Source organism: Raphanus sativus, chromosome 2, assembly GCF_000801105.2.
Source record: "Raphanus sativus cultivar WK10039 chromosome 2, ASM80110v3, whole genome shotgun sequence".
NCBI classification, from domain to species: Eukaryota; Viridiplantae; Streptophyta; class Magnoliopsida; order Brassicales; family Brassicaceae; genus Raphanus; species Raphanus sativus.
In genome coordinates, this window is record NC_079512.1 from 26,824,172 (window position 1) to 26,842,194 (window position 18,023).

Genomic DNA, 18,023 nt, shown 5'->3' on the forward strand with positions numbered 1-18,023 from the left:
TAAAAGCTAAACGAGATCGAAAGTTGTCGGTAGCATCCGGTTAAATGGTCTATGATTCGTGTGAGGGCTTGACGTTTTTTGCTGTAGTGTGTGGACCGTATGGTTTTAAATGACGGAAAAAGAAGTTGGGAGTTAAAATATAAAGACAAAGAAAGATAAACAGAACAGTGTATGAATATGTTCTTTTTGTTAAGTGCAAATAGGAGTTGACATATCTTAATTGGTTTTAAAATGACAAATGGTGAATTGTGCTGTCGGATTCTACTTCTTTATTTTTGATTCAATTTTCAATGGCGCCATAAAAGAGAGGAAACATATGGCAGACAAATTTGACTAACAAGTTAAAGCCATCGATGAACCATGCATGCTGATTTTTATTTCATTTTTAAATACTGTCACTATCTGGCTAAAATACAAAAAGTAATTAAGCTTCTATTATAAATTCCTGATATTAATATGATTTATTAACGATAAAAGCACTATCCATTAGTAATGACTAATGAACTAATGGTGGCTTAGGTGCTTTGGGTTACAAATATATTATCATTTTCTCTCAACGGAGCCACCACTGTCATGCGTGACAATGAGTGAGACCCACATCAAACTTGTACCAGTAACACTGCCAATAATAAACACTAGTTAAGATGATTTCTTGTTAGATAGTATTTGTTAAATTATAAAAGTAGAATTTATGGTTTATCACATTAAAATCATCCAACTTTCCTGAGACGACCCAAGTGACACTATTTGACGTATAACGAATTCTATTGTTAGTACTTGTCTGTCCAAAATTGACATACGTACTACTACTCAATTCAAATATTGAAAGTACACAATTATGGCCTCCTGAGTCATACACGTATGTTCCATAGTCCACAAGCAAAAAGAAAACCTTGTTTTATTTGATTCTCATACTAATTTCGATAGCAAACACAAAAATGTTCTACACTGGCTTGACTTATAAATTTGGTTGTCTAAAATGATTTAGCAGAAATTTTAGTCTTCTATAACACAAACCCTCGCAACGCAAGTACGGATGGTGCTAGTTGGTAAACTAAACAACCAATTCATACCATAGCCATTTATCCTTTTTTTTTGTTTCTCTCCAAAAGTTGAATTAGAGAATTTGGTTCAGTTCAACCAATTCTCTATTATGTCTCTAAGTCTGTATAATTCTATAAGACAACACTGTTGCTATCAACAAAGCGCCTGTAGCTCAGTGGATAGAGCGTCTGTTTCCTAAGCAGAAGGCCGTAGGTTCGACCCCTACCTGGCGCGACATAATTATACCTTTTTATTGGGTTTTCTTTTTTTTTTATTACATAAAAGCCCAACCCAACTACATATGAGGGCACAAGAAAACACTGAAACAAATGATCCTGATCCAGTAATGTCATCAATGTATTTCATCTGGAGAAGTCAGCTTCAATTAGTTAAAGAAGCTATTTTCGCAAACAAGAGTTTCAGTAACAATAAAGATCAATTACAGATGCACAAGAACAAAACACACACACACGTGCAATTCATACCAAACACAGTTAAGAAACAAGAGTTCAAAAAGCAACAGAGATTTGCTCAGCGACCAAGTTTAGCACTTGTAACCTCAATATCAAGATGCACAGTCAAGAACTGTATACAACAACACACACATTTAACATGTATCTGCTCAACGACCAAGTTGAGCACTTGAAAACGTTGCTGTCGCAGCTCCACCAGAGCTAACCGAGGTCGCAGTACTCGAAGACGACGCATGATAAGTAGCAACAGGCATTTTCGTAGGAAGATGAGGCAACGGTGCTTCATTATTCAAGACCTGGATCGCTTGTTTTATCGAAGGCCTCGAGTTCCTATCAGGATGAGCACACCACAACCCTACAACCATAAGACACTCCGCTTGCGTCTCATCAAAACCATCACTCCCAAGTTTCTCATCAACAGCTGTGACCACTTCTCCTTTCCCGTAAAGATCCCAAACTCTCTCCACAAGGCTCGTCTCAGGCTCCACTCTTCCTTGTCTCGGATCAACAGACTTTCTCCCTGTAACAATCTCTAACGTGACAACTCCAAAGCTATAAACATCAGACTCTTTACTCGCCCTTCCCGTGCTTATGTACTCAGGAGCCATGTAACCAAACGTCCCCGCTAACCCTGTCGTCTGCGGCCCAACCTCGTGGTCCATCAACCTAGCCAACCCGAAATCACCAAGCTTGGCGTTGAAATTAGAGTCGAGCATCACGTTGCTCGCCTTGATGTCTCTGTGCACAACGCACTGCTCCCACTCCTCGTGGAGATACAGCAGCGCAGAGGCTATACCGAGAGTTATCTTGCACCGCACAGGCCAAGCGAGATGCGGCTGCTTTTTACCAAATAAATGAGCGTCTAAACTACCGTTTGGCATGAACTCGTACACCATAAGAAACTCGTCTCTCTCATGACACCAACCGATGAGTTGCACCAAGTTTCGATGTCTCAAACTGCTGATTACCTTTACTTCCGTTATGAACTCTCTTTTCCCTTGCGTAGACCCGCCCGCGAACTTCTTTATCGCAACCATCATGTCTAAGCCGTTTAAGTATCCTTTATACACCGCTCCGAACCCTCCTTCCCCTAGCTTCCTATCAACTGAGAAGTTGTTAGCAGCTGACGCAAGATCTTTGTAAGCAAACTTTCTCGGTCCTACTCCTCTTTCGAGATCCTCGTTTATCGATGTCAAGTTTTCTTCTGCTTTGTCAATATGATCCTTCCGTAGTTTCAAGAAGACGATAAGCAAGACGATGAAGAACGTTACCAAAACAAATCCAGAAACTGAACTGCCAATGATCATCCCTTTCCTGTCATCTTGGCTTTTCTTGATATCTCTTATCTCCAAGTCTGAACTATACTCCCATGTCAAAAGTCTGTTTCCTTCGGTGACGCTTCCAGACGTCGCTGAAAACCCGACCGTTACTTCTGATGGCAGCACCTTCGAAAGATCAATGATGTAAGAAAGGCTTGAGTTCTCCTTAGGATCATATGTTAAGTCGTACGTCCAAGAGACGCTCAAGTTTCTTCTAACGGAATCATAAATGATCACCACACGCCCTATATCTTGGCTATGTGCGGATGCGTTCCAAGAAGTGACGCTAGAAGAGACAAGAGAGTTGTTGTTGATTCCCACATGAGACGCCATGTCCAGAGGATCCCATTCCGTATTAGTATAGGTGTCGAACTCGACGTGAACGAGCGGGTAAGAAGAAGAGAGAACATCGGTTTCGTTGAACAGGCCCAAGAAACCACCGGCTGAGTTGGGAGGCATCTGGATCCCCGCGGGAGCTAGAAAGAAAGCGAAGCCATGACCGTAGTTACCGTAGCCAGCGCCACGCGTATCTATTCTGAAGGAGAAACGGGTGGTGAAATCCGAAGGCGTGCCGGTTTGTGGATCCCATAGAGGTATCTTCTTACCGTACGTAGCCCAACCGGAACGGCTCGTGTACACGATGTTGGTAAGCTCAACGGCGCCGTTTGCTATTGCGTCTCCTTGGTATGCTACTTCAGAAGTATCTGGCGCGAAACGAGTTAGGTTGAAGTGAACAGAACAGACAAAAGGCAGAACCAGAACAAAGGCAAAGAAGATGATCGAGTTAGCCATTTTGCAGGAAGATAAACAGCTGGTTATCATCACAAGAGACAAAGATGATGGAATTGATATGAAATACTGCACACCAAGTCAATGACTTAACCGTGAATAGAAGAATGATCCCAAGTCCCAACTGTAAACAATCATTTAAGTCACCAGAACAGTTGACCATAAGACTAAACAAATCAAATCCATATTGAAAATTCTACTTTGATATTGCTAAAGAATACGACATGAGAGATTATTAAAATGTGGAAGACATGTTTAGTGCTCATCCCAAATTGTAGCTTAAGATAACCACAAAAAAACATAATATGCCAGCAGAATCAAAACAAAATGTGGACAACTAACATTGACCAATTCCACATAACTAGCTTATGAACAATCACCAACAAAGGAACAACAGAGGTGGTTCTCAGGTTCTGTAAACTTAAGAACATGTCAATGTACAGTAAGTAAGAACCTTGGTTAAAAGTACCTAAAAGAGAAAACACATAGAAAGGATAAAGTCCAAGCCAAGGACAAACCTATGTATTAAGAACGACTTCCACCGAGCCAAGGACAAACCTATGATTAGAAAAAAAAAAGCTCAGCCTGAGCCAGGTCAACCTTGGCTAAAACTATTTAGCACCACCCTTTGAAATCATGCATATATTTTTTTTGTTTGTTGTTTCGTCAACCTTTGAAACAAGTCTATAAGAAAGTAAAACAATAGACCCGAAGAATAAATAAATGATATTCAATACGTCTCAAAGCTACGTGCAAGAACAAACCCACATGCCAAACAACGTTGTCTTCGAAAGAGATTGAGAAAAAACTACTTTCAGTTTTAACCATGGATTATGCAGCGATACGGCTTATCACAAAACTAGTTTAAAAGTTTACCATGGATCATGCAGTTCAGGAAATACAATAGACCTTGTACAACTTATCACGAAAAAAATCATTTCGTCGAACGGTTGGTGGGCAACTTTCCTTAAATAATACAATTTACCCCCATCAGCATCTACTTCATTCACTTTCTGAGTTTGAGTTTGTGTTTGTTGGATATACACAACTCTGTTTAGTTTTGTCTCGTTCATAATTGATGTAGTTTGGGCCTTAATAGGCTGATTAAAATTCTTGTTATTTTGCCAACTTTGTGTAGCATTTTGTTCATTCATATAATCATGGTTTGGGCCTTGATTTGCCTTAATGGGCTATGATGAGGTGGTTGTGATTGCATAAAAAGGTGGTTGCCATAAAAGAGTTCTGAAAGACAGAGTAGGATGCCTCCCTGTTTCAAGTTCCGTCATACCGACGGTTCTTAGAGCAGGATTATCGCACGGTTCTAAAGGGGTTTTTGCAGAAAAGTAGTGCGAGGATTCTACTTTTTTTTTGTAAAAACCTTATGCAGAAAGTCGTGAGATAAAGCCATTTTTGGTTTGTTTTTTGTACTATTTGCGAATCCTACTGATACGTAACAGCCCGCAGTTGATTCCTTTTAATTTTATTTTTATTTTTAAATCTGACAAAAAAAAATATTAAGAACCCCAAAACAGTTTTAGCAATAATAGTGCTCTTAGACTCATTTTAGTAAAGTCTTTTTGAATTTTCAATTGAATGTTAACTAAACATTTATACATGATCTTCCAATAAAAGATCACCGGTAGTTACATAAAAACACGCATTAATTCAAAAAAAACTCAATTATTTTTTTGAAGTTTATAATCTATATATAATAGCAAACTGATTTTTGTTCTCATTTGACATCATGAGTTTATTTGACAACTTTTGCTTCAACATGCATCAATATATAATACTCTCCCTATTTGAAAAAACACACTCCTTAATAACATCTCTTAGACACACCTCTTAAACATGCACCTTTTCATCATATTATATATAGAACATTTTATGGCAAATCCTTTATAAAAAAATTATTCCTTCTTAAAGCTACCGAAATCAAGTTTTTAAAAGTCTCCATTAAGATATGCCTAATTATATTATTTTTCATCAACCTTTTTTGCATTCCTTCAGAAACCAAGGACTGTAGGTTTATTAATTCTTAGGACTAACATTTTGAAAGCATGCATTCTTCATTTAGTGAAAGATGTTTGTGTTTTATGATTTTTTTTGAAGTAGATGTAAATAGATAATTGTTATGATATAGAATTAGGTCAGTGATTGTAGTTATCATCCAAGTTAGTCACGTTCCATAGTTAAAGGCAAATTAGTCACACCCACAATATTTATGGCTCTGTGTTAATTTGGTTGTGGTTATGGTCATGACCTTTTAAAGATTAATGATAGTGGTGGGAGTTTTGAGCAAAACAACTCTATCGAACAGAACCGACAAAGTTTATTGTTTGCGAGCCTTCGGGGAAGCAAAGGCCCTCTCGATGATTCTGGCAAATTGTGGAGTAAACATAAGACCCCCAGGAGCGCATGGGGATGTATCCACAGGGTGGGGAGGCTGGCCTCTCACCAAATCATTGGCCAATGCACAGATTCTTCAACTTTACTATAGCCGATGGCATGCAACCAGGTGGTGAGGGATATCATTGGTTACCCTTCGATTTAGTGAAAGATGTTTGTGTTATATGATTTTTTTAAGTGGATGTAAATAGATAATTGCTATGACATAGAATTAGGTTAGTGGTTGAATGCTCTGTCCATGGCGATCTCTATGGCTCGAGAATGGGATGCTAAGCAGACTCAGCGAAACGAACTCCAATCCTCAGCCAGCCACCGTCGGATTCAACTGTTTCGTAATTTGTGTATTTTGTTAAAACATAATTTGAAGAGTTAGAATCTGACCGTTAGAATTGTTTTTTCATATAATAGTCTTAAAAAGTTTCTTACTAATAATAGCAATATATTTAAAGTTGAAAGGTTGTGTCTTTTAATAAAAACCAAAATATATCTGTTTTAGGAATTATATTTTTTTTCTTTATAAAAAGTTGTATTTTCATAAAACTTACTTAAATCTATTATTTAATTTTAGTGATAAACCATTATAAATTTTGGTGTTACCTATTGCATCCCTTAGCCAACCATTGTAATAATTAACTATCAATCATTGTAACTCTTAGTATTTAGTTGAAAATTTGCATCTTTTAAATATTTTTAACATGAAAATTGTTAGTTGTTGTTAGTTATAATTGAGTTTAGTGAATGGGTGCATGTGCCAAGAGTTGTGTCTTTTAGTTAAGTAGTTTTGTTTAAGAGTTTTAAAGAGAAAAGACACAACTCTTCATTTGTAATAAGACACCTCTTCATTGAAAAGATGCATTGAAATGATACAATGAAGAGATGCAATAGTTCACTTGTACTGTTTTGTTTTTTATTTAAACCTTTGTTATTGTGATGGAAAATAATATACTTAGTTTTTTTTCTATTAATAAAATGTGAAGTTTTTGTTCCTTGAATTTTTAGTGATCACAATTACATAAATTGTGATATATAATTATTTTCTCTTTCTAAGAAATTCACTTTTTATTCTTTGTTTTATTTTAGAAACTTCAGTTTCATTTACGAAAATTATATTTATTAGTTTCTGGGATTAAAAACTGTGTATTTTTGTTTTTACTTTGCATATTTTACTAATACTTTATCTAAATATTTGCAATTATAAAAGGTTGTGTCTTTTTAAATAGTTCAAAAGGTAAATAAAATATCTTAAAATTGTATTTCAAAAATTTAAGAGTTGTATCTATTCATTTGGTTTTAAATGCATCTTCTCATAATAAATTCAAAGAAAGGAGGAACAGAAGAAACAAAACGGCCACAAAGAAAAAAGAAAAAGTAATAGAAGACGATTATGTAACTTAGTATTGTTATGCAATCAAAGAACAATTAAACTTTTAAATACACTACTAATATTTGTTGTTTACTTACACATTGTATCTTTATACAGATTTATTGTGTAAATATATTAATCCAATTATTTACTCCATAAAATTTTATTTATTTAAAATATATTTAAGAAAGATCAAACATTAAAATAATAAAAAAAATAAAAAAATAATTTACTCTTCATGCGCGTTTACGCACGGAATTGTTTCGTAGTATATTTTATAGAAAAGTTGTATATTTGAAAGAAAAAAAGGTGTCACTTCATGTCTGTGTTATATACAAAATAACAACATGGTGTAATATAAAATCAGTTAGATTTCTTCTGCTTGATGTCATACTATATTACTCACTCGATCATCATAACGCCTTCCGATTAACCCCATCTGATTAAAACTTAATTAACTAATTATTCCATTATAATCAAGATATTCAATTTAGTATTTTGATAATTAGGCCGGTTGATCCGAGTCAGATTCGATTTCGATAATCATTTTCTTGTTGCATATGCATGTTATGATTTTGGTTTTTCTTAAATGCATGTTATGTTATGATGTTTACACTCGAACCATTATTTGGTAGAAAACAAAGTGTCGTTTTTTCTGCTTGTCAACATAAATTTTGTACTGTTTTTTTTTTTTTTTTGATAACTCTGGTATCTGGGCAGCGACATTCCCAACTATCCTCCGAAGGGGATCCAGTGCCCCAACGAAAGGGATGTTAAATCCGTTGTGGCCAAAGCTCGAACCCGGGTGGCGGGCATTTAACAAAACGTTTACAAAGAAACCCATATTCCCATTATTTATTTTAACTAATTACTAGATTCTGACCCGCCCTTCGAGAGGGCGGGTATATTTTTTGTTTTACCTTTTTTAAAAAATTAATTTTTATATTTGTGTTATTTTTAATCATATTTACGTTTAATATTAATTTAATTTAGTAAAGTTTGGTAAATATATTAAATATGCCAAATTGTATAACTATACATTTGTGCTATATGCATAATAGAGATTATTTTAAACTTTATTCTTAAAGTTTGCAACATATTATATTTATAATAGTTTCCTAATATAATTAGTCAAGAATATTTTGTACCTAAAACCCCGATTCAGAATCGACTCGAAAATCAAAGTTTCGTACTCTATTAGACTTGACCTATATAGTCGAACAGTTTTAAAGTGTTATATCCAACAACCAATATCAAATCTAACCCGCACCGAAAACTCAATTTTTTTTTTTGAAAAATGTCTTAAGAAAATAATTTTTAATAGCTATTCTATTAAAAAAACAACATGACTATTGATATAAATGTAGTCAAATTATTTTAATACAATTATTAAATTCTGACCCGCCTTTAAAAGGGTATGTTTATTTTTTGTTTTACATTTTAAATTTTTTTAATTAAGGATTGATATATTTTTTGTTTTATGTTTTAGAAAATTAATTTTTATATATGTGTTTTTAGTTATATTTGTGTTTTTCTTTGTATTATATTTTTATTAAATGACTATTAAAAGAATTTAATAGTTATATTAAAATAGTTAGACCACACTACTGGAAAAAAAGTGGGATATCTTCTTACTCACAACTTCTATGAGATTTATTCAACTTCCTGGTTATTCTCCACTGATTAGTGGTTCCAAATAAAGCTTCTTAGATCGTGGTTAATCCTGTTTTGATAAGAATCATGAAGATAATGGCATATGTCCGAACAGGCTAATCTGGAATCATATGGATAGAAGGTGGGATATCTTCTTGCTCACAACACTTATGAGATTTATTCAACTTCCTGGTTATTCTCCACTGATTAATGGTTCCAAATAAAGCTTCTTAGATCGTGGTTCATCCCGGTTTGATAAGAATCATGAAGATATCTCATATCAATAGGTCATGTTCATATTTTAATACAATAGATTAAAACCTATTATTAATTATTTAAGAAAATATTTTACACAAATATGATAACAAAAAAACACGAATATGATTTAGAAACACAAATATGAATTTTTTTTTTAAATGTAAAAAAAAATACCCGTCCTTTAAGGACGGATCAAAATCTAGTATTTTGTTAATATATATATATATATATACAAATGGGTTAATATGTTATTCACTAACTTTAAGTATATTCACATTTAATAAATAATTTTAATCAATTAACCTATTTAAAACTTGTTAAACTAAAATCCGTCATTTTCACTGTCTAGAGTAACAATTAAGCGAAGAACACTATGTATGAATGACTGGTGAGGTCCGATATTGACTATAACTGCTCTCTTTGTGAGTATATATTTTTATAAATAATAATTCCATAATAATATCAACTTAAATAGTTTTAGTAATCTTAAATTTACTTCCAAAAATATACTTTGTAGATCATAAATTTAAGTTTAGTATATTTATGTACCAAATATAAGTTCGATATTTGTTGTTTGTTGATTTATACATAGCCCATAAAATAGGAGTTTATAAATGGCTATAGAAGGTGGTTAAGTTTTTTTAAAAAAGAAGGTGGTTAAGTTTTTTTTAAAAAGAAAGTGGTTACGTACGTTTTTCAAATGCAGTTATATTTAGTTATATTTAATGTTGTTCAGTTATATTTTAGATGCAGTTATATTTAATGTCATTCAGTTATAGATGCAGCTATATTTTTAATGTGGACACAACATTTTATCAATCAGTCATACCGCTGTTTTAATAGTATTGATAGGGTTTTGCATTTTGTAAATATTTCATGTCGAAACCTGTTATCCCTTTTTTGTTTAGTATTTAATAGTTATTTGGTATCATATGTATAAAAATGTAGATAATTTTAATTAAGTAATTAATAAAATTAATTATTTTTTCTTTAGAAAAATATTCACATCTTTTATTTATCATAATATACGTTAGGGTTTTTGTGTTTGGGCATCTTGATATTTTGTTTATTAAAAATATGGGCGATAACTTATTAAATGAACCGTCTAATATTTGATTGTTTTGTTCCAGATACATTCCGACAAAAGCAATCCTTCATTTTTCGATCTCAACCCTCGGTAACTCTTTGGTAGAGAAAAGAAGATGGCAATCTCCGACAGAATGACTCAATCTTATCCTTAAAGGTAAATCCAATGTACCATACTTTATATTATTGATCTAACATAGCTTGCTCGTTATGTTTGAACATTTCGTACTCAGAATAAACATTTCTCAGATCTAACCTTTCTTCTTTTTATCTGTTTTGCATGTTGGATCGGATTACTTTCTTTCTTATTCCAATGAGATGGAAACTTCTTGCGATAACTTCAAAGTAAATAATTTCATCTTCAAATTTTATTGGGTACAAATTCATCTGGACCCAAATATACGAAAGGTATAATTTTAAATATTAATAATTATAAAATTATAGATTCATGTACAATACATGATTATTTTAAATTTATTGTAACATACATAATATTTTATTTTTTATAAAACTAAATTTGGATAAAAGTAATGTTTCTTAATTTCATAGTAATTTCTTCTAAAAATCTTTTCCCCTAATTATTCTTACTGTTTTTTTATCGCTAGGTCTGCCAATAGGAGTCCACAAACATCTCTACAAATGAAGAGTGACTATATTAATAAACATTGATAAAGGTAAAAATAATTACAGTTCATTTTTTAATTAAAATATTTTAAATTGTCCTTGTTCAATTATTTACTATATATAATATAGATTGTATTTTATAAGTATTCAAAACACACACATTGACCATTATAGTGTGACCATTTTCAGGAATTACAGATTATGTCATCCAGTCTATGGACTACAACCATTCAGCTGGAAGTTAAGTGTTTTACTAAATACCATCTAAACTTATTAGCAGAAATATTAATCATGTTTTGAGTCGTTTGCATACAATAATATATTTATGAGTAGCTTGCAGTTTTGTTACCTTTTGTCTGCTAGTACGATTCCCAAACTCTCACCAAACCCGACATTTGATGGTTTCAGGTGTGAATCACTTTGGTTTCGATCAACCAGTGCAGCTTCCATGGCCTAATCTCATCAGGGTAAACCATTTTTGGCTTGGAATACATTGTGAGAAAATTGTGCTTGCTTTGAGGTTAAAACGTAGTATATATAAGAAAAGTAAAGATATTTGATTTAGGATTTCTTATTGAATATAGTTAGAGAATATAGGCCGTCAGTTATGTAAAATAACATATCTTGACAATCAATTTTTCTCAATTAATAGAAAAATCAATTTTCAGTATTTTATAATAGATATTTGAGTTAATAATATCTCAGCAATTTCTTGTTTTGATTTTTTCTTATTGGTATGTTGAAGATTGCAAGTATAATGATTGGTCGGGTATTTATGCTTTAGTATATTCCCTATTGTTATGTAAATCTACACTTCCTCAAAATGAGTTAGTTTTGTTGCCGATTTTTTTTTGGTTTTGATTACGTATACTGAGATTTTTTTAATTATTGAATATGAAAATATTTAAAATACAATGATTTGGATATTTTGTATATATAAGTGAAGAGGAAATCTATACCGTTAATTTCTCAAGATATGGATATTTTGTATATATGTTTATTCCATTGATGCTGCTTTTAAACCGAGATGTTATTTGTATGATTAACACTTTTTAATATTAATAAATAAATTAATGAATTAAAAAATTATTTGGGATTTAGGGGTTCGTTGGTATCCCATATAAACAGGAATATGAACAGTGTTATGTTTAGATATTAATTATTTTCAGTGGAGCATCATGTGTGGTGGAAGCTATGAACGGTTGAAATATTTTTTTTTTGCTTGAATGAATGGTTGTAATATTGATATGGAATAATGTATAGTTGTAATGTTGAAGTTTGCAAAGAATCGTAGATGGAACTTGATGATCTAAATTTATATGTACAATATTTTTTTCGTGCATATAGTGTTTAAGCAATGAAAAAGAGTATTATAGCAATTGAAGATGGTTTAAAACGCTTAGTTTGTATATGCACGATAACAAAGATATATTAAAAGTATAATTGTACATGGTTAATTAACAAAAGAATCGTAAAAAGATCATACGAAATCAGGAGATGTTATCTGTAATTAAAATAAAAGAATAATAACAAAAACATTTAATAAAAATTATAGCATAAAAAAGCTAGTGGTATAGAATGGTAAATAATACTGAAACAGGAGGGCACCTCGAAAAAGGGCCTTCTGTTTTAATAGTATTGATGACAATACCATTCCATTATTAAGCGGATCCAAATAGCAAAAATAAAGTAACTCTTGCATTCCGTTCCATATTTAAACACAAAATAAAACTTTATCGATCAATTTTTATATTTTACATTATATTTCTTTAATAACAAGCACGTAGACAATAATACGGTATTCATATTATTTAAAACTCCAAATAAACCACCATAACTTTCTATTAAAAATGAACCAAAGGTATGCACAATTACACTTAGATTAAAAATTAATTGGGTAGGCTGGAGCACTAGCTAAAGCTTTGTGCGATTAGGTTAGGTTTCTAAGTTATACATTTAAATATGGTCCAAACGTGGACCTCACATTGTTATTTGCTGACGAGAGTTTGTGATATATATATATATATATATATTAGATCAGATGAGCTGCTTAATATGTTTTTTCTATCATATTAAAGTGATCGTGTACAAAATTAAGACATGTGAGTGCTTTCCTAATTTCATCAAACTCTAGAGATTTCTTTCCATAATGCTATTGGTTGATATTGGGTCTCACGCAACCACCATTAACTTTCTTTTCTTTCTCCCTAACAAAGCAAGCTTTGAAACGATGATTGGTTTAAAGCCTTGTATACGAATACAGTATTCAAAATTGCGGGTTTGATTCAAACACCATATATTGCTGTTTTTGTTCGTTTGTCTTTTTATGTGTTCTTCTTAAGGGATAACTAAAATATTATATAGAGGCTACATATTTTACAGAAAGTAAAACCAAATAACAACACATTTTCAATAATTGTTTAAGATATCTCTAATCAATAATGCCATCCGGATTATTATTATTTTTTAATTAGAAGCGACCCGGTTTCTTAACACTTGCTGATTTTACAAAGTGAAGATAAGTGTTGAGTAATTAGAGCATGAGATCTTTAAAATAAAATCTCTTCTAATGTGAACAAAAATTATATTAAAAATATCTTAAACTTGAAAGATTCAAGTTCAACGAATATGACGTTATCGGATTTTTATTGACTATATAGAATGATACTAATCAAATGAGAAATGTTATATAGTTAGACGCTTGAGGCATATGAAATATTTATATGTTCATAAAGAAATAAATTCTCAGGGCGTGTTTAAACTTTCAGATCGTACGAAGAGTTATATATACAGACTATCTGACTATGGATTGTCTTAGCTTTTTGACCAAAATGTATATGGATTATTTTGTGGTTTGTTAATATATGAGGTTAGAGAGTTGTATAATTTTAAAAGTGAATATAAGATATAGCGTGCGGAATATATTCTATATAGCTATATCAGCATCCGATAGATATGTCGACTGAATCACAATCTAATACCCATTTTTGGTCGACATCTAATACCCGTTTATAACGAAAGTTAGGTATAACATGGAGTTTAGAAGATAAACAGATTATATATTCTAATCTTTTAAATTATTTAATGTGATTATTGTCATGTTTTAGTTTCATCTAATCGGCACCTAATTATTTACTAGAATACTTTTTTACTAGTAATACTTCCATTACTTATATATTTTGATTTTTTAATTATAAGAAAATAATTTATGTTTATTTAGACATTTGTATTTTTGATGGGATCATTTTTTTAATGACTAGAAAATTTATGTTTATAAGTATATACATTTAACTTTGAACAAAAAAAAGTATATACATTTAATTTTGACTATACTCTTTTCCAGTGAAAACCTGTACATATAATAAACCACTGTCTTTCGATTCACTAGATTGGATATAGTTAAAATTGGATAGATTATCTAAATTGTTTGCATGGCGTTGAAATTGATCTATATAATATTCAAATTTACGCAGTTCTAGTTGCATCCCCCAACTACGTTTTTTTTTAAACTTCATTCCCAACAACGTTGATTAATCATTATTCAAAAATTAGATATAGTTCCGTTAGGGCTTTAGTAGTTGATTAGGGTTAAACCTGAAACTCGATTGGTTTTGTCCATATATATCTCTCAACTTCCAGCTCGTGCGTTCATGTTCTGGTTAGTTACTTCTAGGAATGTTTATAACTATTACGTGTTTGGTATGAACATGCATATATTTTATGCAGAAAACGCATATTACTTCATCTTTATTTGTCGAGTCAAAAATTAATGGTGTGAACAAAAGATTAAAGTAGTGGTAGATGAATAAAATAGCATGCGGGCAAGAGATTTGAAATTCGATAAGCACGATATTACTTTGAATACAAGGGATGAATCAACCATTAGCCAATTGGGTCTGACTCATGTTCAAAAAAACTTTAACAGTTACTTTCTTTCAATTATTCATTTTTTATTTTATTAAAATGTTAGTGCACCTATTCCAGAATCGATCGAGATACTAATGTTTTATTTTTTTGTCATTTTATTAAAATGTTTCGATTGCCACGGTGGGAAAAGAACTCACAAAATGAGAAACTAGTTTTAAGCGCTGTAGTGATACATATATGATTTCCAGATTAAAACCATGCCCTCCATGTACAATCTGCAGCTAGCAAAGAAAACTAACTATTGATCTTGAGCGATGTACTTTTCTAGATTCGGGATATATTTTGGAATCCGAACATAAAGAAGTGCACTGGGTTGTCTGTTAGCTGTAGAAGATTTGACGTGGTGATAAGTTGGGTTATCGTGTAACATGTGTACATAGCATCAGATACAAATGTTATATTCTGTTATCATGCTTGTGAGTCGTGACATGGTCCATTCAATCTGTGTTTTGTCTCCTATATATACATACATATATATATGCACAGGACAGCATAATATAAAGGTATGAAAGACAAAATTCACAAAGGAAGTTCAAAAAGGAGACAAGTGGTCACTAACCTTAAAAGCATGGCCAAAAGTTTAGTAACTAAAAGATACGGGGTGGAAGTATAAATATCAAATTAGCTCACAAAGAGAGATTTAAAGGGTGGGGATCATTGACATTTAACTAAGTTAGTTAATATGAAAAATGGAAAACCAAAAGGACACTGTGCCACCAGTAATTATAAGGGGCAAATTGTGGAATAAATATTTTAATTAGCGTTGGATTATCACTATATATATATGGATGGAGGGAAGGACCACGAAAGACAAACCAAGATTATCACTAAGAGTGCTGAAGACAAAAAAAAAAGAGCAAGAAAGAAAGAGAAGGTTATTATATAGAAATGGAGTGGAGGAAATGGTACTTAGATGCAGTTCTTGTTCCATGTGCTCTACTTGCGATGTTTAGTTACCACATCTACCTGTGGTATAAGGTTCGAACCGAACCTTTCTCTACCATCGTCGGGACTAATTCTCGTGCTCGTCGGTCTTGGGTTGCCGCCATCATGAAGGTATACTTAATACTCAAACCCGATTTATCGAAATAGTATTAAAATCCTGTGATGTCGTTGATATATATAAATATTGTTCTTTCCTTTGTTGTCTTACAATGGACAAAAGTGGATGGATATAGTTAAGTGATTGTCGTAACTCGCAAGTAGTAATCGCCTCTTATGGATCTAGGTCAAAAATAACTATATAATGCTGAAGATAACTTTTATTGTTAACTGCAATTTTTTTTTTGTAACTTTTGTTAACTGCAAATTTCATATGAAGATTACATACTGAGATAATTATTTATGTAGTGTTCTGTTCCAAAATGCAAGAAAATATACTTTTCATGCAAATAAATTGATATACATGAGAATAGAATAATAGGAAAGTAGCTAGGAATTATAAGCCAAACCTATAAGTTCATATACAAATATACTACATATATGTATGAACTTATAGGTTTGGCTAATAATTCCTATCCAGTTTCCCATTATTCATTTATATACATACATATACGTGTATTTGTCATGTGCTTGTATTACTGTATCAGTATGTACGCAATTTTAGAAAAAATATATAACTAGTTCTCAAATAGTAAAAATATATGAATGTGTGTGTTTTCAGGACAACGAGAAGAAGAACATCTTAGCTGTACAAACACTACGAAACACGATAATGGGAGCGACGCTAATGGCCACAACTTGCATCCTCCTCTGCGCAGGTCTCGCCGCGGTTTTAAGCAGCACTTATAGCATAAAGAAACCTCTAAACGACGCCGTATTTGGATCTCATGGTGACTTCACAGTGGCACTCAAATACGTAACCATCCTCACAATATTCCTCTTCGCCTTCTTTTCTCATTCTCTCTCCATCCGCTTCATCAACCAAGTCAACATCCTCATCAACTCTCCTCAAGATCCACCCTCCGATGACTTTGGTGGAATCGGAAGCTTCGTGACTACTCCGGAGTATGTCTCTGAGCTACTTGAGAAAGCTTTCTTGCTAAACACGGTAGGTAATAGGTTGTTCTACATGGGCTTGCCTTTGATGTTATGGATATTTGGACCCGTGCTTGTGTTCTTGAGCTCTGCGTTGATGGTTCCCGTTCTTTATAACTTGGACTTTGTGTTCTCGTCGAGCAATAAGGAGAAGTGTAAGGTGGATTGCCATGGAGATTCTGATGATCACTTCTCTCCTTGATATAATATATGTTCATGGGGAAATATGTATATGATTAATAATAAACTTGTTGTTAATCTATAAGTCTTTCAAGTTGATTGTTGCTAAATGGTTTTTGGAAACCGGGTATTTTTATAACCGGATTTTCTATGAAGAAAATTTAATAAACACACTTCAAGCATATGTATATCCTCAATAGGTTGTTCATATAGTTATGTTAAATTTTTGGGCGCATAAGGAAATAGCAAAAATGCTCGCATGTTTAGTTGTGGTGTATCAGTGTATGTTAAGTTCATTACCGCTAGTTTAGTTATCCAAATCAGATTCTATTTTGCTTAATTAGTGTCATCTTAACAAAAAGGGAAACTTTTTGCTTAGTTTAGATTAGTCTCTGCAAGTTGTGGCGTCGAAGTGAGCGATCCAAAATCAAAGAAATGGTTCTTGGATGACTACAAAGGAAGTTTTTTTTTTTTACAATGTGTTCGATTATTTGCCAATGAAACAATTTTTGGATTATATTGATTATGGATCAGACTTGACATACGAATTATGATATCATATAAAGGTTAAATACTCCATTCCTTTCATAATAATTGTTTTTGTGAAAACATTAAGAAAATTACTTTTGTCTAAAAAGTACTTTAAAGATATAATTTTAAAATTAAAACAAAATAATCTTTTAGAAACATTCGTGATAAGTAAGAATCCTTACATTTTTTGAAGTGAGACTACCCACATGGTAATGGAATGGGACAATGTGGGGTTTTACTGAACCAACACTTTGTCTCTGCTTGATTAAGCACGCCTATTAATTGAGGTTCCCGATATAGGCCCGTTAAAAGCCCAACTTAATTGTTAAT

General features: G+C 32.3%; 2 protein-coding genes, 1 long non-coding RNA gene and 1 other non-coding gene across 6 annotated transcripts; 3 read left to right on the forward strand and 1 right to left on the reverse strand.

Annotated features, from left to right (window-relative positions):
• Nucleotides 1-1,205: 1,205 nt before the first annotated feature.
• Nucleotides 1,206-1,278, forward strand: TRNAR-CCU (transfer RNA arginine (anticodon CCU)). The gene has a single exon. It is a non-coding gene; the product is annotated as a tRNA-Arg (tRNA).
• Nucleotides 1,279-1,461: 183 nt separating this feature from the next.
• Nucleotides 1,462-4,649, reverse strand: LOC108840056 (L-type lectin-domain containing receptor kinase IX.1). Of its 3 annotated transcripts, none has more exons than XM_057002830.1 (2): nucleotides 4,502-4,649; nucleotides 1,462-3,540 (listed from the first exon to the last, which is right to left on the reverse strand). In XM_057002830.1, the coding sequence occupies exons 1-2, from the start codon at nucleotides 4,509-4,511 to the stop codon at nucleotides 1,667-1,669; spliced, it is 1,884 nt and encodes a 627-aa protein (XP_056858810.1). In that variant the 5' UTR covers nucleotides 4,512-4,649; the 3' UTR covers nucleotides 1,462-1,666. The 3 variants fall into 3 exon arrangements, with proteins under 3 accessions (XP_056858810.1, XP_056858809.1, XP_056858811.1); XM_057002829.1 differs by having other exon boundaries at nucleotides 1,462-3,749; XM_057002831.1 differs by having other exon boundaries at nucleotides 4,144-4,649.
• Nucleotides 4,650-10,536: 5,887 nt separating this feature from the next.
• On the forward strand, nucleotides 10,537-11,281 carry LOC130508461 (uncharacterized). Its single transcript, XR_008942907.1, has 3 exons — nucleotides 10,537-10,802; nucleotides 11,000-11,068; nucleotides 11,208-11,281. It is a non-coding gene; the product is annotated as an uncharacterized LOC130508461 (long non-coding RNA).
• A 4,451-nt stretch (nucleotides 11,282-15,732) lies between these two features.
• On the forward strand, nucleotides 15,733-17,344 carry LOC108840256 (uncharacterized). The gene is made up of 2 exons (XM_018613093.2): nucleotides 15,733-16,001; nucleotides 16,609-17,344. Exons 1-2 carry the CDS (start codon nucleotides 15,834-15,836, stop codon nucleotides 17,182-17,184), a joined length of 744 nt encoding a protein of 247 aa, XP_018468595.2. The 5' UTR covers nucleotides 15,733-15,833; the 3' UTR covers nucleotides 17,185-17,344.
• The last annotated feature ends 679 nt before the right edge of the window (nucleotides 17,345-18,023 follow it).

What these genes read in the sequence shown, in the direction of transcription:
- LOC108840256 (XM_018613093.2), top strand. Translation starts at nt 15,834, where the DNA reads ATGGAGTGGAGGAAATGGTACTTAGATGCAGTTCTTGTTCCATGTGCT. An exon ending in GGGTTGCCGCCATCATGAAG is followed by an intron (nt 16,002 to 16,608) that starts GTATACTTAATA and finishes GTGTGTTTTCAG; the next exon opens with GACAACGAGAAGAAGAACAT.
- LOC108840056 (XM_057002829.1), bottom strand. Translation starts at nt 3,658, where the DNA reads ATGATAACCAGCTGTTTATCTTCCTGCAAAATGGCTAACTCGATCATC.